This window comes from Astyanax mexicanus, chromosome 7 (assembly GCF_023375975.1).
Source record: "Astyanax mexicanus isolate ESR-SI-001 chromosome 7, AstMex3_surface, whole genome shotgun sequence".
Classification (NCBI taxonomy): domain Eukaryota; kingdom Metazoa; phylum Chordata; class Actinopteri; order Characiformes; family Acestrorhamphidae; genus Astyanax; species Astyanax mexicanus.
This window is the reverse complement of record NC_064414.1, coordinates 3,303,809-3,327,940: the sequence shown is the minus strand read 5'-3', so window position 1 is coordinate 3,327,940 and position 24,132 is coordinate 3,303,809. Positions and strand designations below refer to the sequence as shown.

Below are 24,132 nucleotides of genomic sequence, written 5' to 3'. Positions count from 1 at the left end.
TCAAATAGGAGTACAACTTGCAATTGGCCACCTTAAATACCTTTTGTCATGATTGGATACACCTGAACTACTACTACTATGAAGTTCAAAGCTCAATGAGGTTAACAAACCAATTTAGTGCTTCAGTAAGTCAGTAAAACGCAGTTAGGAGTATTCAAATCAATAAAATGATAAGGGTGCCCATACTTTTGCACCGGTCAAATTTCGGTTTAATGCATATTGCACATTTTCTGTTAGTACAATAAACCTCATTTCAATCCTGAAATATTACTGTGTCCATCAGTTATTGGATATATCAAACTGAAATGGCTGTTGCAAACACCCAAATATTTACAACTAAAAAATGATTAAGATTAATAGGGGTGCCCAAACTTTGCATTATATTCTCCTCCACCAGTCTTAAACACTGCTTTTGGATGCCTTATGACTTTATGACTTCCTCCTGATTATATTTCAGAGGGTTTCAATTTGGTAAAATCAAATAAACTCATCTTTTTTTTAGTTTTTAGGTGGTCATTTATTTTGTTTACAGAGCTGTGCGTTCTCTAGATATTCTGCATCTGGTGGTGTTTTAATAAAATGACATATTTTTAAAATTTGATAGCAAAAAAATTGCAATATATATTGTGCAATCCTGCTTACAGGTACTAGGCTAGCCCTAGTAGATCTTTTTTTTTTTTTTTAGTAGACTCAATACTAATGGATAAAGCACAGCCAGCCAACCTATACATCCACCGCTGATTTAGTCAATTCAGCCGGAAGTCTGGCAACAAGTTTACGAGGTGCAATGCATTAATTTGCTGTAGGAAAAAAAGAATCAGCTCGCTGAATGTCAGACAAATTGATTTTCGACCGTCTGAATGAAGCGGCGTGAATAGAAAAGCGACTCTGATTCATCCCAGGCAGTTGCTAATCCAGGTCTTGCGGAGCGATGTGTGAGAGATAAGTCGTATCTCTGAGAGGAGTGTGTTTGTGGCCCTGCAGCTGCAACCAATTGACTCGCGGTGGTGGCTCATTTGCTCGCAGCAGGCTCACCGTATCCGATGGGCAGGAGGATCCTCCAGGTGCAGTCCAGGTTTCCGGGGTAGTTTCCGGGAAAGCCAGGGCTCAGGATCACATTACTCATGTCGTGAAGGTTCCCTCCACACTTGGCTGATTCATGCGGAAACATCAAAAGACCATCGTCAGTTTCACACCTTTAGTTTTTTAAGCTAGCTCTATAAGCAAGATATTGTGCATGCGCTAATGATTTTAATTTTTTTTTATTTATTTTACCTGCTGATTAATTAAGCAATAATACGCTCGAGGTTCGTGCTAAAATGTGCTGTAATATCGGCAATGCTGCCCTGATCTACAGTACTCAGCCACAGATAGCACGAACCTTAAGCGTATTATTGCTTGATTATACAACAAATTCCACTATCACTTATGATTTTGAGTTAAAGCGGAGTAAAAAAAATATATATATATATGATCTGTTTAGTTATAAAAACACTCCGCCAGTTAAGATAGTTTTCATTGCTGCTCTGTTTGTTGCTGCTCTGTTTGGTTTGCAAGCGCTGTATTGTTGCTAGGTTACCTGTATGTGGCGGAGTAATACATGGAGAGCTTCGGTTACAGTGCATTATCGGCTGATAACGGCACTCACAAAACGCCTGGTATAGTTTGGAACCAGTAATGCATTATTATTTTTTTAACCCAATTAATTACACCAACAAGTTTGACCCAAACTTTTTTCCAGAGCGGCTCTGAAGCTTGTGGTGAGAACGTGCTCTGGCCTCAATCTGACCCAGCTATTAAGTATACTGCTTTTTAATTGACCTAAACTGCTGATAAAGTGCAGTTTAGTCTGATATATTAGTCATTAATCTGATTACATTTTTTAATCCGTTGACTCCACTAATTATTATTAACATATTTACATTATTATGTGCAACATAACATGCATGATGAAACACTACTGAGTCTGTTCGTTTTGTTTTGAGAGTCATGTGTTTTATCACGCAGTAATACAATAATAATAAAGTAGAATTAATAGAACAAAATAGAATTATGAAAGGTCGTCATACCGATACACAGAGGAGGTGGATAGTTCCAGCGTCTTACTGTTCCCGGCATACACGTTATGTGAGAATGACCCTAAAAAAGAAAAAAGAAAAAAGGAACATATATATACGTATATAGCTCCTTAGATATTATTCAAAAGACTGAATACCTTTGGACCACTTCAAAAAATGGCCGTTTTCTCTAAGCCCACTCATAGGGTGACCAACTCCTTTGGCAAATTTAACAATTAAAATAAGCTCTAAATAAATACTTATAAAAACAACTTATTTGGTCTACATTGTTTTGCATGTTACAGTTTTTATGCTATTAAGTTGTGTCCCACAACATGCGCTCAACCCTGTTACCATAAGGAATTTTACCTGGCAGAGAAAGAGTTAAAAATATTTGTCTACTGGCACAAAGGAAGTGACATCACAGGGGCATTTTCTGCCCACATGGCAAGACCAAGAGTAAGTGCTCTAACAATATCAAGTTTATTTTCCAAATATGTTTGTCCAAGTTGTGTGTGTCACTCAGTGAACTCAACCCTGTTACTCATATTGTAAGACTAATAATGAGTAGAGTCAAAATTTACTTTATATACATATATAACCATGTTTGTCCTTGATCTTGTATACATAGCTACATTTTACAGTTAGCATCTGTTCCTGGGCTAAACCCCAACTTAGCCTAGATTTGCAACCCTGTTACTTGCAACCCTGTTACTGTAAGTTACCAAATACATTGCATAATCTAATTTAAAAAAACTGCTTTGATACCTGAGCTTGACGAATCAAAGTTTTTGATTCTGTTACCTGTATTTAATAAATATATGACTAAAAATGATCAAATTGAAGATCAAATTTTCAGAAGTGACCACCCCTGAAATGTACCAATATATATATATATATATATATATATATATATATATATATATATATATATATATATATATATGGAATATGGGGGGTGGACATTATGTGTGCATAGAGATGCTCAGTGGCTTACCTGCAGCACGTATCCCGGCTCACAGCTGAACGACACCACCTCATTGACCATGTACCGATCACCACTCTTGATACCGTTGGCCGGCACCACAGGCTCCGGGCATGTGGTCAGACCCACAGCTGGACACACAGAGAGACAGAGATACAGGCGTCAATACAGACCAACTCAGTTCCACTGCATAAAAACAACGAGTGAACCAAATCCTTCACCGGCCCGCCCGCCCGCCCGCCTCCTGTCTGCACATTAATCAGCGTCTGGTGTGAACAGGGCTAAGCGGAGCACTGGCCTGGTCCTCCAACTGTCTCAGTTTAACAGGCAGTTCTGAGGAAGGGAACTCCGTACTGTATCAGACGCTGAGCGAAGAGACGTTACCATAGCGATGCCTTTGGCGAGGCGTGTGAGAGAGGATGCTTGTTTAGATGGTGCAGCTCGGCGGGTGGCCCTGGTGCTGATGCTGCGGCTGCAGCAGAGCGCATTTAAAAAACGCTGTGTAATTTCTCTCGATCTCCTCGCCACTGAGAGCCGGTGGCACGTTCGCCTGAGCGCAACGGGAAGTCACATGGAGAGCAAACGTAGAAACAACACACAGATCACACACGATTTTCACAGGATTTTGATTTTTGATTAGCTAAAAACGAGGGCTGTCAACGTTAAAGCGTTAACGCACGCTGTTAGTTTGGAATCTGTTGTTTTAACGCAAGTTTATTAAGGCACCAAGTTTGATCCCTACTTCCGTCAATCTGCCCCGCCCCCAGGGGGCCCAACCCACTGATATTATAAATGTTGTTGTTTTTTAATTAGTACTCCTTTTATTTTTATTCATTATTTTTTTACTATTTTATTCCTTATTATTTCTAATTCATTGTCACACCTGCACCTTTAAGGTCAGCCTCGCTGGATTACTAATAAGCTTATATTCATTATCAAATTTATATAAACTATATATAAGTCCCTCTTCTGATGTCCCTCTTCTGATACTATGCACCTATCACTAGCATTGTACGCCTGTTAGTTGGGAGCATCAGCTAAAAGAAACTCCTGAAGACAGAGCTCTTTAAGAGCACCTACTCTCACAACACCTCTATTGTAATTATCTGGCTATAATAAATCAGGTTAAACTGCACCTGAACAGCTACTTCTAACCTCATTTCCTTCCTCCCCTCCTTTCCTCCTCATCCTACTGCCTAGACATGTTTCGATTGATTGATAGATACTAAAGAGTATATTTTTTTATTTGTCCACTCCCATGCTAATATTATATTGTTATTATATAGTTATTTTACAGTTATTATACGTTTCTCAGATGTTTCTCTACAGTCGGTTGAGGGTAAAGGTGTGTGCATGAGCTGGATATGTCTGTATGATACGATTAATGACTATTTCTGCGTAAATAGTTCACAGCAGTTCTGTTTGGGGATGATGATGATGATGATGATGGTCAGTAATTCAGTCTTGACATTTTATCCAGTGTTCGGACTCAGAACCGAGCCGCTCTCGCAGTCGAGCTGATTGTTATTATTGTAGCACCATGGGCCATTACACCACCGGTTCAGAGAGCCTAATTGGACTCTCCCTTGACAGAGTGTGCCATAACTCTGGGACGCCTTTAGACTTCGCTTATTTATGGTGATTTAGCAGCAGAGAGGCGGAGGAGTGAAAGATTCCTGTGGTATTTTCGGAGCCACCTGATAGGCACGATGGCAGGCATTAAGATAAGGGAAGTGCTTAATGCCCTTTCAGACGGAGCATCACTCCGTGCTCCACTGTTTCAGCCACCGGCCGCTGACCTCCCCTCTAAATGGATGCAGGCAGAGAGGCAGACAAATTGGGCTGTCCAGGTAAGTGGACTAAGGATAGAAATAGACAAATGGGCAGATGTGGGAAGTGAATTAGGTGAGGCGGTGTACGGCAGGGCCAAGCGGACAAAAGGCCATACACCACGAGCACACGCACACATTTACCCAGACCGAGAAACCCCTGACACCATCAGAGTTCAGGCCACAGGCCACGACCCTGCATCTCAGAATACAAAGGAGAAAATTCACATCCCCAAACCACACAGAGCTCTGCATTACAGTGCTTACTCTTAGAGGCGTTCCCCCGGAAAATGACTTCCACTGCACTGCTCTTTCCAAAAATGTCAAAAAAGCGTTTAAGCCTTAGAACCCTACAGACGGACCTTCCGTCCAAAATCACACCTCAGCTTAATTACTCAGGAATTCCTTCACACATACACATAATCCATATATTGTTAGAAAGGGCAGAACTTAGAAAGAAACCCATTGAGAAAAACACCTAAAAAAATGAGACCTCCGTCCCCAACCAATATTATTTACCTTTAGTGCTTCAAACATATTTATATGATGTTTCAAACCAAATAATATCAGTAAATAAAGACTCAAAAGTGTCCACAGAAAAAATAGGTATGGTGTGCGCACTACTTTATATAGTTTTTTATTTTACTATTATGTTTGCTTCGAAACAAGTATCTTCAAAACAGCAACTTCACAGCAGAGGGAAAAAAAAAACTTCCAAACTTTTAATGGAAGTCAATGTAAAAAAACATTTTTTTTTATTTCCAGGTAAAGTATTTATTTTGGTCTGTTCATCAAGAATTTTGAACACAGTGTAAGGGACAGTTTGCATGTTCATGTTATGAAGTAAACTAAAAATCGGCCAAAATAAAGATTGTAGTTTTTTTATAGAACAGCGATGATATATAGCTCTAGAAAAAAATGTAGAGAGCACTTTAGTTTTTGAAACAGTTTCTCTGATTTTGCTTTTTATAGGTTTATGTTTGAGTAAAATAAACATTCTTGTTTTGTTCTATAAACTACAGACAACATTTCTCCCAAATTTCAAATAAAAATACTGTCATTTAGAGCATTTCTTTGCAGAAAAAGGGAAATGGCTTCGCATGTTCTCCTCCACCAGTCTTACACACTGCTTTTGGATAACTTTATGCCTTTACTTCTAGTGCAAATATTTAAGCAGTTCAGCTTGGTTTGATGGCTTGTGGTCTTGCATCTTTCTCTTGATTATTTTCCAGATGTATATATATATTTATATATATTTATATATATATGTGTATGTGTGTGTATGTGTGTGTGTGTGTGTGTGATTTATAAACACAGAGGAAAGTGTTCAGTGCTGAGCTCAAGCTTTTGTACTCACTTTTGTACTCAAGGTGAAATCCGGCGGCGACGACGCTGATGTCGGTGTGAAAGTGCAGGTAGAGCTGGTTGGACGTGCTGTTCAGCAAGGCTGGTGCTGTCGTACCTGGAATACAATATGAGAGCAGCGTCTAAGCGAGAACAAAATATGACAAAAAATCATGTTCTCCTCCACCAGTCTTACACACTGCTTTTGGATAACTTTATGCTGCTTTACTCCTGGTGCACAAGTTCAAGCAGTTCAGTTTGGTGGTTTGATGGTTTGTGATCATCCATCTTCCTCTTGATTATACTCCAGAGGTTTTCAATTTGGTAAAATCAAAGATACTCATCATTTTTAAGTGGTCTTTCATCTTTTTCCAGATCTGTGTATTACAATAATAATGATAATAATAATAATAATAATAAAAAAAAACAGACCAAACCGGAGAAGCTCTAGAGAGGAGAATGAATGAGTTCATATGAAGCAACTGAGCAAAATAAAGAGTTTATAAATGTCTGATTAGTTTTATACTGAAATATGTACTTATGTCCTCAACACAAAAATATATCAAATGTTTTAGTACTGAAAACAGCATGTTGTAATGTGTTAAACTCCAGTTTTAAACACTTTAAACTCAGTACTTTGCCTGTAACTCCATCATCAGATCAGAGCACCAACCAGTCAATCATCTTATAGTAGCAACAATGCTAAAGTCTTTTATTCTACTTTCTAAAAAATAAAGAAACATTTAGAACAAGTAGTTCATTATTACTTGTAATTTAAAGTTTTGCTTTTTTGTTTTTTGTCTTTTAGCTTCATTCACCCCACCCCCATTCATTGAGGCCTCACTAGTGAGCGCCCTCTACAGTAAAATAGTGATTTCCTGATATAATAAGACAACAGAAAGTGATCAGACTTTCTATAAAAGTTTTATTCTGGTCATGCAGGAGATGCGTTTTTGACCTGTGGTTCTCGTTCTCTTTCTACGTGATCCCATTGGCTGTAGGTAGTTACGGCTCTTGACTCCCAGTCGCAGACTGAATCAGATATTCGACCTGCTGAATATTTGTCGGGCGTCTGCGACTCAGTGATCGTTGGCGATCACTCGGCGAGCATTAGTTCAGCTTTCAGTAGTTCACACTACACAATTTCCCTCCAAGCTGATTTTTTTTTTTTAGCAGTAAAACTACTATAAAAGCGCTTTTATCTTATGCCTCTAAGGGAGTCAATCATTATCCCACACGCAAGGAAAACACAGCACAGCTGTTATCTCAGCTTCGAGTATACTCCCTTCTTCTATAGCGCTTATCACCACATGCAAGACACAATGCGTACGGGCGCATGTGCTGTAATGTGATGATTGACAGGTCCTTCTTTGCTCAAACCTGTTTGAAATGCAGCGAACGCACAATCACGTTGCATGGAAACAGCTGAGATTGTTTATTTGTCTGTGCTGTGATCAACCCCTTCATATTTGTGAAGCTGTCTCTGTGTCGAGCTCCATGCCTTAATAAATCTCACATGTAGGCATTTGCATGCCTCTGGCATTATATAACACGTGGGCATGTGTTCAACGCAAATACCGTCATTTATAATATTGCCTGGCAACCTTCTTTCTTTCAAAAGAAAGCTGTAATTCAGTCTTCGGTGGGCCTGTGCTAGCTGGAACATGAGCAATTATTAGCATTCGCCAGAAACAAACATATCAGTCTCCCCAAAGGCTTCCCTTTCTCTATTTCTCTATTCGCCCCACTCCCCCCATCCCACCCTTATTTCTTCTACTGATGTCCTTATGGGAATTCAGGTACACTTCAAACACTCCATTCCTAATGCAAATTACAGGAAATATGTAAAGAAAAATGAACAACAAAAGATTGTATTCCCAGCTCACTATATCAGTGATTATCAAGAAAAATAAATATGCCTGATGCTGTTTCTCCATGTATTTTGTCAAAGTAATAACAATCCAATAATAAGCCAATACAGCTCTTTGTTGGAACTTTACAACGGATGCTCTCAAACACTTTATTAAGAGACAAGAAATTCAAGTTCAATGAACTCTTGACGAGTTCAGCAGCACAGCTGTTACCTGAAAGCTTAACTAAACAAATAATAATAAAGCTGTGTGAGAAAATCCAGCAGAGATGTGCAAAACTGATAATCTAAGCAAAAGGTGCCTAGTTTGAAGAAAGTCAAATATAAAACTTATTCTGGATTGTTTAACATTTTTTTTTGTTTGATGAATAATTAAAAAAACACTATATATGTGTTGCTGTCCAATGAAAAACATGTATCTCCAGTTTGTATTTTTTTTTTTTTTCAAATTCACACTCTTCTTTGCACTGTCAAAATTTCTTAATGAATGGGCCAATAGAAATTCCTAAAAAACTCTTTTTACATATAATTTAATTTTAAAAGACTTTTAGAAGGTTTTATTTCAGTCCTGTAAACTTTTTTTTTTTTTTGAGATACTTATACTTTATTGGACAGTGACGATAAATGTTAGTCTACAATGCCAGAACATTAAAAAAAAAAAAAAATAAGGAAAAACACTGAATTTAAGGTGTTTCCAGTATTTTGACTGGTAATGTACAGTAGTGTATTCTTGAAATCATTCATATCGCTATCAAGAGTACCGTTATCGCAAAAATGACATGAAATATTGTGATATTATTTTTAGAGCCGTATCGCCCGTATGCCTATATGTGACATGTGTTTCATACTATTGGTACGAGTGTGAGGCAGTGTGACTCATGCAGTACTAGGCATGTATTAGTCCCAGTGCATTACGCTGATGACTGAAGCCTGAAAAATGCTCCTTTGCGCTTGAATGACTTGACTAATAATTTCTGGATGAGGTCTGACAGCCCCTTAGAGCTGGTCCAGTGTCCGGCTATTCAGCACTCCCTCATTTCCATTAGCCAGACAGCAATCTGCCGCTTTTCTTAGGCCTGTCAGATGAGAGCCCGATGAGCCTAAATAGATTTTGCTGGATTGAATATGGTACATCTAGCGCTGCACGTTACATTAGATGCCAGCAGCAATTGTTATGACAAGGAAATACCTCTAAGGAAATACAGTTGTGGTCAAAAGTTTACATACACTTGTAAAAAAACATAATGTTATGGCTGTCTTGAGTTTTCAATAAGTTCTACAACTCTTATTTTTCTGTGATAGAGTGATCGGAACACATACATGTTTGTCACAAAAAACAGTCATAAAATTTGGTTCTTTCATAAATTTATTATGGGTCTGCTGAAAATGTCACCAAATCTGCTGGGTCAAAAATATACATACAGCAACATTAGTATTTGGTTACATGTCCCTTGGCCATTTTCACGGCAACTAGGCGCTTTTGGTAGCCATCCACAAGCTCCTGGCAAGCTTCAGGTCGAATGTTTGACCACTCTTCTTGACAGAATTGGTGCAGTTCAGCTAAATGTGATGGTTTTCTTGCATGAACCCGTTTCTTTAGCACTGTCCACATGTTCTCAATGGGGTTTAAGTCAGGACTTTGGGAAGGCCATTCTAAAACCTTAATTCTAGCCTGGTTTAGCCATTCCTTTACCACTTTTGATGTGTGTTTTGGGTCATTGTCTTGTTGGAACACCCAACTGCGCCCAAGACCCAACCTTCGGGCTGATGGTTTTAAGTTTTCCTGCAGAATTTGGAGGTAATCCTCCTTCTTCATTATCCCATTTACTTTCTGCAAAGAACCAGTTCCACTGGCAGCAAAACATCCCCAGAGCATAATACTACCACCACCATGCTTGACAGTAGGCATGGTGTTCCTGGGATTAAAGGCCTCACCTTTTCTCCTCCAAACATATTGCTGGGTGTTGTGGCCAAACAGCTCAATTTTTGTTTCGTCTGACCAGAGAACTTTCCTCCAGAAGGTTTTATCTTTGTCCATGTGATCAGCAGCAAACTTCAGCCGAGTCTTAAGGTGCCTTTTCTGGAGCAAGGGCTTCTTTCTTGCACGGCAGCCTCTCAGTCCATGGCGATGTAAAACACGCTTGACTGTGGAGACTGACACCTGTGTTCCATCAGCTTCCAAATCCTTGCAGACCTGCTTCTTGGTGATTCTTGGTTGACTCTTGACCATCCTGACCAATCTCCTCTCGGCAGCATGTGATAGCTTGCGTTTTCTTCCTGATCGTGGCAGTGACACAACTGTTCCATGCACTTTATACTTGCGTATAATTGTCTGCACAGTTGCTCTTGGGACCTGTAGCTGCTTTGAAATGGCTCCAAGTGACTTCCCTGACTTGTTCAAGTCAATAATTCGCTTTTTCAGATCCACACTGAGTTCCTTTGACTTTCCCATTGTAGCTTTTGTAGCTGAGTCTAATCACTGGGTCAAATGAGCCCTATTTAAATGGGCTCATGAGAAGTCAACAGCTGTAGTCAATCAGAATCACTTACAAGAAGTGAAGAGGCCATGACATGAAGCTAATTTGATTGACACAACTCGCTACATCACCAAAATTGACAAATTTTGTTGCTGTATGTATATTTTTGACCCAGCAGATTTGGTGACATTTTCAGCAGACCCATAATAAATTTATGAAAGAACCAAATTTTATGACTGTTTTTTGTGACAAACATGTATGTGTTCCGATCACTCTATCACAGAAAAATAAGAGTTGTAGAACTTATTGAAAACTCAAGACAGCCATAACATTATGTTTTTTTACAAGTGTATGTAAACTTTTGACCACAACTGTACCTCTATTAGCGGTGCAGGCTTTAGAGAGGGGGCGGTCCTTTGCTGAGTTCATGAGGAGCATTCGTCCTCTGTAGTCAATAATTCCTCGAAAGGCTTTACAGTAAATTTCTGATAAACAGAGGCTGTGATGAGGAGTATCCGTGAGAAAAAAAAGGCCTTAAAAGAACAATTAAGAGCCTTTTTTTATTTATTTTTTTTTTTTCTGTTGTGTTCTGTTGTCCATCACGCAGCTGGCACTTCGCTGATCTCACGCTCGGCCAAACAGCTTGGCATGAAAACAGAAGCATAAGCAAACTGCTCGGCTCAATTTCACTCAGAATCCACAAATTCCACTAGTGATTCTTCACTAGACGGTTTGGTGAAATTGGAAATTGGAATTTGACCAATATTTGATAAACACACTAAAGAATAATCAGACTCGCAACGACCAAAAATGACCAACGAGATTTTAGATTCGGTAACACTTTCTACGAATGTCATGTCTATTAGACTGTCTATGAACATACTCAATACGCATTATTATTATTATTATTATTATTAATGCATTCGATAAGCATTATAAACATGGCTATACATATTTATAAACATGTAGAACCAACACTGTAAGCCCGGATAAGTTGCATTTACTTAAAAGAATTAAAAAACCAATTGCCTTAAAAATGCCATTGCCTGCAATGCAAAGCTAGCAATGAACGTTTCACGGTTGACTGTTGTCAGGTTTATAATCAGTCAGGGGTGCATCTGTGTTTTCTGTTGCCAAGATAAGCAAGGAACATGTCAGAAATTTACCTGAAAACAGACCTTTTTTTTCAGACCATTGTATTTTATCACCTAGTTTGACATGCTGCTCTGCGACGTGCTCCCTGACGCTGACCAATAGGAAGACAGAGAGAGTAAACATGGGAAAAATAAAGCAGGGCGGTGCTCCTGCAGTTCTCTGGACCAGAGAAACAGAAGAATAATCTAATAATCCCTCAAGTTCTCTCTGGAGTAACAGTTACACAAAACACGTAATGTCCATTTGGGTCACCCAGGAACCCAGGAGCCCACAGTCGCTTTAACTCACGTGAGGACGTGGCTGATGATTGGTCGGTGACTAACGTGTAGTGTTGCCAGTCCCCCAAATATACAACACAAAACGAAGATAACTGCTTAATCGATCTGACATAGTGAACATCGTAAGGGACAAACATGTTTGGCATCAGATACAGTAGCAGCGAGCATCATGACGCACCTTGTGAAAGGTGTAAGACAGGAACCAGGAACCAGAACCTTTAGGGTGTTTTTGGTTTTGGTATAAGCAAAGAAAATACATAAAGTCATAAAACAGGAGCATTTGGGAAAAATGCCAACTGCTTCTGGCTTTGGCAGCTACTGTGGAATTTTGGGAAGTTGGTTGTAGAAAAGAAATGTAGGAGAGTTAAAAAAAATAGGAATAATAAGGAGAAGAATTGAAGAGCAGCACGCCAACTTAATTATCTGCTACAGCTGGAAAATAAAATAGCAATGAACTGGCAGTCCGGTGACTCGGCAGTTTGAGATAGGGGAGTGAATGTTACCAAAGGCCAAGAAACCAGACTAAATTTCCATATAAAAGTCCTGGCTGCAAAACACACTCTGCGTATAATGGAGTGATGAGATGATAGTAATGCTTTGGCTATGAGGGCTATGAGATCTCTAATAAAAAGTAGATGGGGGGATTTAAAATAACCAAACAGGCTAATGCATTCTGGACTCATTTAATGCAAAAAAAAAAGAGAGAGAAAGAGAGAGAGAGAGAGAGAGAGAGAGAGAGAGAGAAATTGGCCCAATTCCTCCAAACTGTCTTCATGGCAAAGAATCGCACTATTACATAATGGATTAGAGCTGAAATGGCCCTTTGATATATTCTTCAGCTTTAATGAAACCATTGCATTACCGTTGTTTTATACGTCCATATCATCGCAAGCCATTCCTAAAAGTATTAAAGTATTTTAAAAAAAGAAGAAAGAAAAAAAAACACACATCTTACTTAAAATAACATTTTGCACGAAAACGTCAACGTATCATAGCAAGCTGTCCAAATGTGGAAGATAATTACAATAAAATTTAAAAAAACATATCTTTAAAGGATAAAAAAAAATAATAAAAAAAAAACCCTTGCACAATTGTAATTGAATTGGGACGTGATGAGCTGCAATTAATCGTGTGTGATGAAAAGAAAGGGGAGACAGGAACACAAAACATATCTGACAGTTTAATTAAGGGTATTATCCTAATGGATTTGTGACAAGAGGAAGAATAAGAAACGGCTGATTGTGAGGAGAAAGCAGAGGCTCCAGACGAAAAGGCTCAGGCGACAGACGACAGTGGAGGGGTTGAACGTTTGTGAATGTTTTTAAACAGGCCTCCAAACATCTCGTCTAATGCTTCCACGTCTGAATTCACAAGCGATGGTGTCACCAGGCTAACACGTGGCTCACACCAGCTCCAAAATCAGTCTGGATCTTCAAAATCTAGGGTATTATAACAAGTTTATTTCTTCAACATTAATATGTATGTTAGTATTAATGTTGTATGTTTCTTCTAAACTGAGTGCATTAAAACAAGTTTGTTTCTTTTAAAATCTTTGGTATTAAAACTCATTTGTTTCTTCAACATCAAGGTATTAAAACAAGTTTGTTTTCTCAAAAATCTTGGGAATTAAAACAAGTCTGTTTCAATTAAAATCTTTGGTAGTAAAACATTTTTTTTTTCTTCAACATCAATGGTACTAAAACAAGTTTGTTCCTTTAAAATCTAGAGTATTAAAATTTGTTTGTTTCTTTTAAATTATTTGGTATTAAAACTAATTTATTTCTTCAAAATCGAAGGTGTTAAAACAAGATTGTTTCTTAAAAATCTAGGATTTTAAAATAAGTTTGTTTTTTCAAAATCTAGGGTACTGAAACGAGTTTGTTCCTGCAAAATCTAGGTGAATAGTTTGTTTTTGTTCAGAATCTAGAGTAATAAATGTGTTTGTTCCTTTAAAATCTTGGTTTTTAAAACGAGTTTGTTTCTTCAAAAGCTAAGATTTTAAAATAAGATTGTTTTCTTAAAAATATGGATTATTAAAACAAATTTTTGTTTCTTATACATTTTGTGAGCGTTTCCTGGGCTGTGGCGGAGAGAACCGTGGTGGTGTTGATGGTGATGGTAGTGTTGATAGTGATGGTGATAATGGTGTTGATGGTGATGGTGGTGTTGATGGTGATGGTGGTGTTGATGGTGGTAGTGATGGTGCTGCTGGTGTTGATGGTGATGGTGGTGTTGATGGTGATGGTGGTGTTGATGGTTGTGGTAGTGATGGTGGTGTTGATGGTGATGGTGGTGTTGATGGTGATGGTGGTGTTGATGGTTGTGGTAGTGATGGTGGTGTTGATGGTGATGGTGGTAGTGATGGTGCTGCTGGTGTTGATGGTGATGGTGGTAGTGATGGTGCTGCTGGTGTTGATGGTGATGGTGGTGTTGATGGTTGTGGTAGTGATGGTGGTGTTGATGGTGATGTTGGTGTTGATGGTGGTAGTGATGGTGCTGCTGGTGTTGATGGTGATGGTGGTTATGATGGTGTTGATGGTGATGATGGTGTTGTGCATGGTAGGTGATGTTGGTGTTGATGGTTATAGTGGTGGTGGTGTTGATGGTGGTGTTGTACATGGTGGGTGCTGTTGGTGTTGAATGGGCGAGGCGATGTAAAGAGTGTGTGCTGGCAGAATCGGGGCTGGAGGGAGAGAAGGCTGTGCTGGAGCCTGTGCTGGTGTGAGATCATGCCAGGCTGAACGTAGCCGGGAGCAGCCTGTGCTCCCCAGCAGAGTGACCTTTCGCTGCTGCGCTCGGAGCGCTGGGGCCGAGTTCGGAGAAAGGCACGTTGAAAGTGCTGCTGTAGGCCTGGCCACAAATCTGTCCAGTGGGAGAAGCAGCAGAAAAAAAGAGAAGATGAAGCTGAACCCCTGTTCGGAGGCTCTCAGCTCCTCGCCGAGCTCCTGCTGTGAGCGATTTCGTTTTCTTTAGTTGATTTACTAAATAAAAATGTTGCACAAAGACAGTAAAAATCAGACGAAGCTTTGCTTCCTTTATTTTTTACTCTGAAAGTGCAGAATTTTAGAATTTAACCCGCTGCATGATTTTTTGAGCATGCACCAGCCTGTACCTGTGGGTATGCTCTGCACATGCTGTCGATAAGAGAGCAAGAAGCTGCTGTATGATTACTGTGTGCATCAATCCACTTTACACAGTTCCGTGACCAGGTATTTCCAGGAACTTACCAGGAAACGCAGCTCCTGGTAAGTTAATATGGTTTAAATGACCTTATCTGTAACAGTCAGTGGTTGGCACTCAGAAAAGTCACTATGAAGAAATCACTATGTCACCTGTACTAACCTGCTCTTTTTTAATAACTTCCTATTTAATCTGCAGTTACAATATTTATTATTTTGCAATTTATGCAGCAAATAATTACATGCAACCATTTATTGACAAATGTATTGAAGCACCAGCTCATTCAAACTTCCTTCAAAATCCAGCATTGCTCCTTTAAACCTGTTCTTTAAAAATCTAGGATATTAACCGTGATTTTTCCTTCAAAAATCAAGGATATTAAAACAAGGAAGTTCCTTTAAAAGCTATTGTATTAAAAAAAATGTATCCTTCAAAATCTAGGATATTAAAAATAATTTGTTCCTTCAAAATCCTGGATATAAACAAGTTTATTCCTTTATAATCTAGTATATTAAAATATTTTGTTCCTATAAAATCTAGGACATTAAAACAAGTTTGTTTCTTAAAAATCTAGGATAGTTAAAAAGAGTTTGTTCCTGCAAAATTTAAGGCATTTATACAAGTTTGTTTCTTCAAAATCTAAGATACTAAAACAAGTTTATTCCTTTAAAATCTAGTGTTTTAAAACAATTTTATTCCTTCACATTATTGTGCTTTAAAACAGGTTCATTCCTTCAAAATCTAGGATATTAAAAAAATTGTTCTGCTAAAATCTAGACAAAGATGAGTATTATTTCCTATATTATTTTTAAAACTTTTTTTTGTTGAAGATAATTTTCATGTCTTTTCAGTTATATAATGTATCAACAGATTTTCATATCTTATTTTTTTTCCTACTGAGGGTCTCGGTGGGTTCGGAGCATCCAGGGGTCACTGGGCACAATGCAGGTATTCCCCCCGGACAGGGTGCCTGTCCATCGCAAGATAACACACTCTCACATCTGGGGGCCAGTTAGCATAGCCAATTCATTCACTATGTGTGTCCTTGGGAAGTGGAAGGAAAATAGACGTAGTCATTATACACATAACAAAATATTCAATTTAAATTCAAATGAAACTAATAAAGTTTAGTCATTTTTATTTTCTTCATTCTGTTATGAGTTAGAAAAGGTTATTATAAAAGTAAAAGGACATCTTAAAAAAATAAATCTTAAAACTGACATGATGGACATTTTTTTGAACATTCGTCACCTGCTCATTCAACGTTACTTCAAAATCCAGGATTGTTCCTTTAAATCCTAGTGTATTAAAACGAGTTTTATTTTTTTATTAAGTTTTTAACATTTTAAAAGAAAATCTTAAAAAGTAAAAAGTGACATGATGGGCATCTTGCAGAGAAGTGTGAAGATTCTAGCACTCGTCACCAGGCTGCACAGACCAACAGCTAACGCCAGAATACCGTATGTGCATCATGAAATTAATGACACATGCACTAACAGCATTGTTTGCAGCAGTCATAACACCCAGCCTTTCAATTAAACGCACACAGCTGTTTAGTTGTGGGAATCTTGTTGCTGTAATTAATTGGGACGGAGAGAAAGCAACGCGAGCTGCCAAACTGGATCCCAAAAGGTCCCCGGAATTGATACTGCTATTCGTCCAACTTTTAAACGAGGGCATTCATCTGTTGTGCAAAGGATGGCGCGGGGGCGGCCTTGGCGCGCTCCCAACTCCGCTGCTACTTCCACAATTTCAAGGGCATAAAACCAGTGGAAGAGACTGGCGGCGAGGTTTTATTGGGATATAAAAAAATAATGAGCTCGGAAGAATGACACGACGCAGAGACGAGCCGCAGTCGCCGTGCGCCGCCGTGCGCCGCCGGAGTGGCGTGAGCCTAATGGACTGACGACTGGAACAAGCCATTAAAAAGTGCTTAATGAAGAACACACGCACCTGAAAAGCTGCCTAGCTTCGGAGCTGTCATGTCGCCGCCGTCGTAGATCTCCAAGGAGTCCCAGTTGTGCTCTGTGGCGAAGCTCATGACTTGGATCTGGAAGGGAAATAAAATGTAACTGAGCGCTACGCTCGGAATATGACACAGGTAACATCGTTTAACTTTCTTTTACAGAACAGTGAGAGTCAGAGCATGATAAGATTAACCCCGTTCCAGCAGGGCAAGCAAACCAAGAAGGCTCCTCCCACTAGTTACTAAAACGGTAGGTTACTATTTTTTTTTTTTTTTTGGCCTGTCACCACCCCCCTCTTCGGAGGACTATTAATACTTTATTATTTATTTATTTGATTATTTACACATTACAACAGTCAGTAGTTTCTGTTTTTGTTGCTATTTTTTTTTCTTGTTTTTTTTTGTCTTTGTTGATTATAGTTAAGAGGGTTTACAATTTCAGGGATTTGGGAGTTAGATACAGGGGAGGGTGCTGGTGGGGAGAAAGATGAATTAAAGGGGGAAAAAGGAATAGAAAAGAAGTTGGAAAGCAAGACTAAACAGGTTACTAGTTACTAAAAAAGAGTGTGTTTCCCACTACAATGACAGAAGCTAGCGTTAAACTAACAAGGTACAATGCATTGATAAACTAGCAAACATCTAAAGTACGACTGCTTACTGAAACCGTCTATCTTACGTTGTCCGCTTGCATCGAGGACGCAATCTGTGGAAGCTAATCTCTAACCGCATCTCTTAACCCTTTCAAACCCTTCGTCAAATACCAAGGACATCATGTATTTTCTTACTTTTTCAAATGTTTTGTTGCACATACAGTAACACTAACTGAGACCTGTTTCTTTTTTTTTATCAGAATAGACTACAAATGAGCCAAAGCAAAGGTTTATAAGCCAATAAAAAAATCAGTCCCAACTCAAAGAGGCAAATGAAAAAAAAAACATATTTTACTAGTAGTTTCCAGTTTAGAACATTTTTTAATGTTTATTTTAGTGTTTAGGGATAGCTTGTGAACATAAAGATATCAAAATCAAACCAAAAAAAAAAATTATAAATGTTAAGCACAGGCCTCCAATCCAATAGACATAAAAAAAACAGTTTAGTGGATTTTAATATGTTAATATAGATTATAATATTAGAGTCTTCCTTTGTGTGCATTGTAGACAGAAAACAGCATTGTTGTTATTATTATTATATTTTTTATTATTTATTTTTCTTTAACACTGGCACATAATTCAGGTCTGATAGCGTTAAAGTAACAAATAAATAAAATGTGTTCAGGTTTTTTTATATACACTAGTGAGTTTGGTGTTAATTTGGTGAAGCGGTTCTTATCAAATCAGTGGTTTGTTTTGAGATAATTGTAGTGAATTTAATGCTTTTTTGAGATTTAATGAGCTCGCTGTAATTCATTTAGACAGATGTAGCTCGTCTGGTTGTAGCTGCACTCATAAAAAAACACCTCTCAGCCAATCGCATTGCAGGGTTGTGCTATTAAATGCTATATTTGCTGCATTCTTTATTAGTGTGTTAAATTATTAAACACTCTCGTGTTGTGAGCGGAGTAATCCAGGGGTCAACAGTTCAGGTCCCAGAGGGATGAAGACGTCCAGGAGTGATTTCAGTTTATTTGCTAATTATAAGTTTTAGGAGGTGTGTTCAGCAAACTGTGCAGAACTCCCCCCTAGCCCCCCAGGACCAGGACTGATGATCATTTTTAACCATTGCTTGGAAATTGCAGCAAATTGCTGTTAATGGCCTGCATGCATTAATCTGCAGAGGAATCTGTTTTCTATTGCTGTTATAATTAATTATAGACTAGTCTTATATTGAATATTGGTGATTTATCTTTTATAAAGGCTGTTCTATGGCATTCCCATGGGAATCCCAAGCAAAAATACCCAAAGGGTATTGGGGTGGGGTGGTAGGAGATGTTAGATGTATTAGATACATGTCGATTTGTCCTTCCAAAAAATATATATAGTTTCACTCCGCTCAGCTGTTCTATTAATGAGGAAACAGACCGCGGTGTGGGTATAGAAAATCTCTTAACGCCAATCACAGAGCCGGATTAGGAATTAAATTCTACCTTTTAGTACAAACAGCCAATCAGCTTGCTGGGTTTTTTTTCCTTAAAGGACTCCATTGTAAGAAGTGCTCTCAGTAGAAAAAAAAAAAAAAAAAAAAACATTTCCAACGTTTTTTTGTAAAATGTAAATATACAACAGAATTGAAATGCCAATACATATTAACAACAACAACAACAACAATAATAATTATAATAATAATAATAATAATAATAATAATAATAATAATAATAATAATAATAATAATCAAATATGTTATATTATTTTACATTTTAGGTAATAACTGGTAAGTCTTGTCATGTATATAATATGAACGTAATGTTTTCTAACAACAGTAAATGTTATGTGGAGTAACAACATGTTTAGGTTGTAAAGTCACCTTTACTTGGAAAAAAAAGGGATTATTTGTGATTAAAAGTAATTTCCACAAATGTTGTTCTAGGAAATATGGTGGGCTTTGGTTCATATTAGCAAATGTCCCCCCCACCAATATCAAGCCCGTTCCTACACCCTTGGTTACTAGCATTGAGCGCTAGACAGGTAGCTAAATTACACCATTTGTTTACATATGACATGTAGGACATTGTCAATTATCCAATGTAATTTATCCAGTGTAAATTGTTTTGTTTAATATCTATTGGATTGGAGGCCTGTGCTTAACATTTATTTCTTTCAGATTTGATATCATTTGATATCACAAGTCATTCCTAAACACTAAAATAAACATGAAAAAAAAGTATTCTAAATTATATACTGCTAGGCAGCAGTGTTGTTCTTATTCTTCTTTTTTGTTGCATGCTGTGGATTTGGATGCTGCTGGATATTCATCAGTGTGAGCTGATGCACTGTTGTTGTATACGGCTTTCCGGCCACTACAGTTTGATCCTGCCAAAGCTCTGCTCTCTGCAACTGCATCTGAAAAATGTGCACGCTATTTACTGCGCCGCCATCTGCAGCCGAGCCTATTTCACAACTCTAAAATTAGCCGGCGTAATTCAGCAGCCGGGCGCTCCACTCCGGGATGAAATGTGCTCCAGCCTGTCGCGTCGCTCGGCCGCGGCTTTATTGCTTCTGATGAGTTTCGGGCACGTTTCTCTCTCTCTCTCTCTCTCTCTCTCTCTCTCTCTCTCTCTCTCTCACTCTCACTCTGTCTCACTCTCTCTCTCTTTCTCTCTCACTCTCTGTCTCACTCTTTTACTCTCACTCACTCAATCTCTGTGTCTGTGTCTCTCTCTGACTCAATCTGGTTCTCTTATTCTATCTCTATATATTTCTGTCTTACTCTCTCTCCCTGTCTCACTCTCTCTCTTTCAATCTCTCTCGCCCTCTGTATCACACACTCACTCTTTCACTCTCTCTATCCTTCTCTCTCTCTCTCTCTCTCTCTCTCTCTCTGTCTTAATCTTATTCTCGTACTCTCTCATTCTCACTCTTTCACTCACTAAATCTTGCAGTCTCACTCTCTTATTCTCTCTCGCGCTGTCAGTCTCACTCTCTGTCACTTTTTTCACTCAATCTCTCTCTCTTACTCTTTCTGTCTCACTTTCTCAATCTTTATCTGTCTCTCTCTCACTCTTTCACCCTCACTCTCTCAACCTCTCTCTCTCACTCTTAATCTCTGTGTCTGTCTCTTTCTGTTTCAATCTCATTCTCTTACTCTCACACTCTCGCTTTTTTACTCTCTCCATCTCTCTGTTTCACTCTCTCAATCTCTCTCTTTCTCTCTGTCTCACTCTTTCACTATTTGTTTAGAGATGACTCTCTTTCTCTTTCTCTCTGTCTTACTCTTTCACTCTCAATCTCTTTCTCTCACTCACTCACAATCTCTGTGTCTATGTCTCTTTCTGTCTCAATCTCATTGTATTACTCTCTCTCTCTCTCTCTCTCTCTCACTCTTTTATTCTCTCTCTCTCTCTCTCTGCTACTTGCCTGGATGCCGGCTCCTTCGGTGACGGAGATTCTCCAGACGCAGTTCAGGCTGTTCCCGTAGGGCTCAGGGAAGCCGGGGGAGAGGATGGTGCCTCGTCTTTCTGTAAGATTCCCACTGCATGGAACTGTGGAGGAGGAGAAGAGGAGAAAAGGAGGAGAAAAGGAGCAGAGGTAAGGGTTAAAAAAAGAAAAGCCACAGAGACCCTACAACTCTACAACTCAACAACTCAACAACTCTACTAGAGCCTCTAAAACTCTACAACTCTACAATTTGTCTACCGAATCGTTTTTGGCAGCCCTTGGGCAACGTGAACTAAAGCCGTCACATCCCCCTCATAAAACTGCAGCCTCCCTGAACGCTTTATGGGCAAAAAGGTAAATTAATAAATGAATAAATAGAGGCATGGGAAAAATATCATCTTACTTACTTCTCAGCATCCTCAAAAAAAAAAGAAATAAAAAAAAGCAAAAGCCTGGAGCCCAGGAAGCAAAACGTGGAAGCAGCGCACCCTCGAGTTTCATTAATTCCATGAATATGGAACAATGCATATTTCATGAGTTACTGGAAGTGTCGATGGGCAAATCTGTGCCAGGAGAGTTCAAGAGGTGAGAATATTTTAAAAATTTAATAAAAAACGAGTGAGTCACCAAAAAAAGAAAAAAAAAGAAAAATGCACATCAGCAAGTGTTTCAGATGATCCCAAAAGCATGTCGCTGCAGACTGACAGCAAGTGGGCTCTAGAAAGTCCAGAAACGGGAGACCTCAGGGCTCGGGGCTCGGGGCTAGTGGCAAAGCAAACCAGAACTTGTGGGCAGAACTCGTGCCACTTAGGAGACGCCATCAAGCCAAGAAACGTAACCAGCGGGCTGACATTTTACATCCTAGTGAACACTGCCATCCTGCCCCCAAGCAAAACACTAAACCCAAACAAGTTGTCTGAGGCTGCCAGCATCACGGCCAATCTCACGTAGCCTGAAGGTGACCTCCTCAGAGCGCAAAATCCAATTACTATTTAGCATTTAGCAAGTTGGGAAAAAAATGATGAACACTTTAAATACACTTAGAATACAGCCAGCAGTGCAGTACATACACAAGTACAGTACACACACACACAAACAAACAACAAATAAACAAACAAACAGCAACTAATCACTTAAATTAGAGCTCGGCTTCTACACACTTCCTCAAAACAAGAATGAAAAAAAAGCCTGTTTAGTAGGAAGAGAGACAACAGGCCTTCCTGTCTTCCTAACGTGTCCTAATTTCTTCTTTTCAGACCTTTAAATGAGATTAGGGTAAGGTAAGATATTAATTTAACCAAGCTGACTCCAGTTTATAAATACAATCTTGCTGAACAAAAATAATAAACTATTTTCTTTAAAAATAGTCTGGAGTAGTCTGGGAAAGGCAGTGGGTGATGTATGGGTTTAGGGGCGGGGCAAAATGGAGAGCTGATTGGCTGAGCTGGAACACATTTCAGATATTAATTGAAAAAAATGTGGTTTCTAGCTTCCTACTGTCAAGACCCTATGAAACTCTAGAGTACAGGGGTTGGACAATGAAACTGAATCATGTCTCATTTTAGTGTGGGATTTTAGGTTTCATGGCTAAATTGGAGCAGCCTGGTGGTCAACGTTCATTAATTGCACATTATTGCACCAGTAAGCGCAGTAAGAGTGTGAAGGTTCAATTAGCAGGGTAAGAGCACAAAAAGTTTTGCTCAAAAAAATTGTGATGCACACAACTTTATGGGTTCACAACATACCAGAGTTCAAAAGAGGACAAATTGTTGGTGCACGTCTTGCTGACGCATCTGTGACCAAGACAGCAAGTCTTTGTGATGTATCAAGAGTCAGCTCAGCATACCACCAAGAAGGAGCAACCACATCCAACAGGATTAACTGTGGATGCTGTAAGAGGAAGCTGTCTGAAAGGGATGTTCGGGTGCTAACCCGGATTTTATCCAAAAAAAAAAAACATAAAACCAAGGCTGATCAAATCACGCAGAATTAAATTATTGTGGTCTAAAAGCAGGTGTTTCAGTTTCACTGTCCAACCCCTGTATGTAAGGGTGATATTGCACAGTCAATAAACCCAAAATCACAGAATCACACGACAGAAAAATGGCACGTCTTCACTCGGCGGTTTCTGCAGTTTCTTATAGCCCACACGGGGAGTAGTCAGAGCACAAGGTCAGCCGCTCTACACTCCCCCAGAGTGTGTAAAGGTTACGTCCCTTGCTTAGGGCCGAAAGCACTGAGCACTCGGGCGGTGTTAGGTCAGTGCTCAAGCTGGAAATGTCACCCTCGCGTCTTAACAGTTAAAAGCCCTCTGCCTGCCGTTCAGCCCTGCCCTCTGCGATTGTTCACATTCTGAATAAAAGCATAAACAAAGATAAAATATTATTCATAGGGACGGAGAGAGAGAGAGGAGCTTACCTATGCAGGTGGGGATGCTGTCGTTCCATTGTGCCAGGGCGTTGGGGACGGCGTGGCACTTGATAGCTTTAGATCCCTGGAGGTGGTATCCGGGGCTGCACTCGAAGCGGACAATGGAGCCGGCTGAGAACTCGGAGCCGATGCGCCGGCCGTATCTGGGCTCTGGGATGGAGCTGCACTGGGTATCACTGGTGCGTGGCACAGCTAGACAGACGCAAATGGATTTCTAATCAAAACGCTGCAGACGTGCAGTGCGGCGCCTCGTCCGGTTACAGAGCACGCCTCTCCTTTATTTACTGTGCTTTTCACATGCAGCAGTGTCATTGTAAGAGATAGCGAGAGCTGGCAGACCCCCATACATAATGACCCCCATACAAAATGAATCAACGTGAAAAAAGGCCAGGGTGTGCTTCCACACAAAAGGGGTGTGATGCACCCAATTTTCATGAGGGGGCACAGTTCCTAAAATACTGGCTTATCATAAGATGATATTACATATAATACATATATTTATATATCCAGTACTGTGCAACAGTTTTAGG

The 24,132-nt window shown here is 39.3% G+C and overlaps 1 protein-coding gene across 2 annotated transcripts in view; it reads right to left on the bottom strand.

The window, feature by feature from the left end:
* Positions 1–24,132, bottom strand: part of LOC103026874 (CUB and sushi domain-containing protein 1) — a 602,854-nt gene that overhangs the window by 85,504 nt on the left and 493,218 nt on the right. For both annotated transcript variants that reach the window (XM_049481560.1, XM_049481561.1), the window contains exons 34-40: positions 23,591–23,794; positions 21,152–21,276; positions 17,129–17,225; positions 6,229–6,333; positions 3,055–3,173; positions 2,070–2,139; positions 1,036–1,152 (exon numbers count right to left, since the gene is read on the bottom strand). In XM_049481560.1, the coding sequence (XP_049337517.1) occupies positions 1,036–1,152; positions 2,070–2,139; positions 3,055–3,173; positions 6,229–6,333; positions 17,129–17,225; positions 21,152–21,276; positions 23,591–23,794 (837 nt within the window). The remainder of the gene's footprint in view (positions 1–1,035; positions 1,153–2,069; positions 2,140–3,054; positions 3,174–6,228; positions 6,334–17,128; positions 17,226–21,151; positions 21,277–23,590; positions 23,795–24,132) is intronic.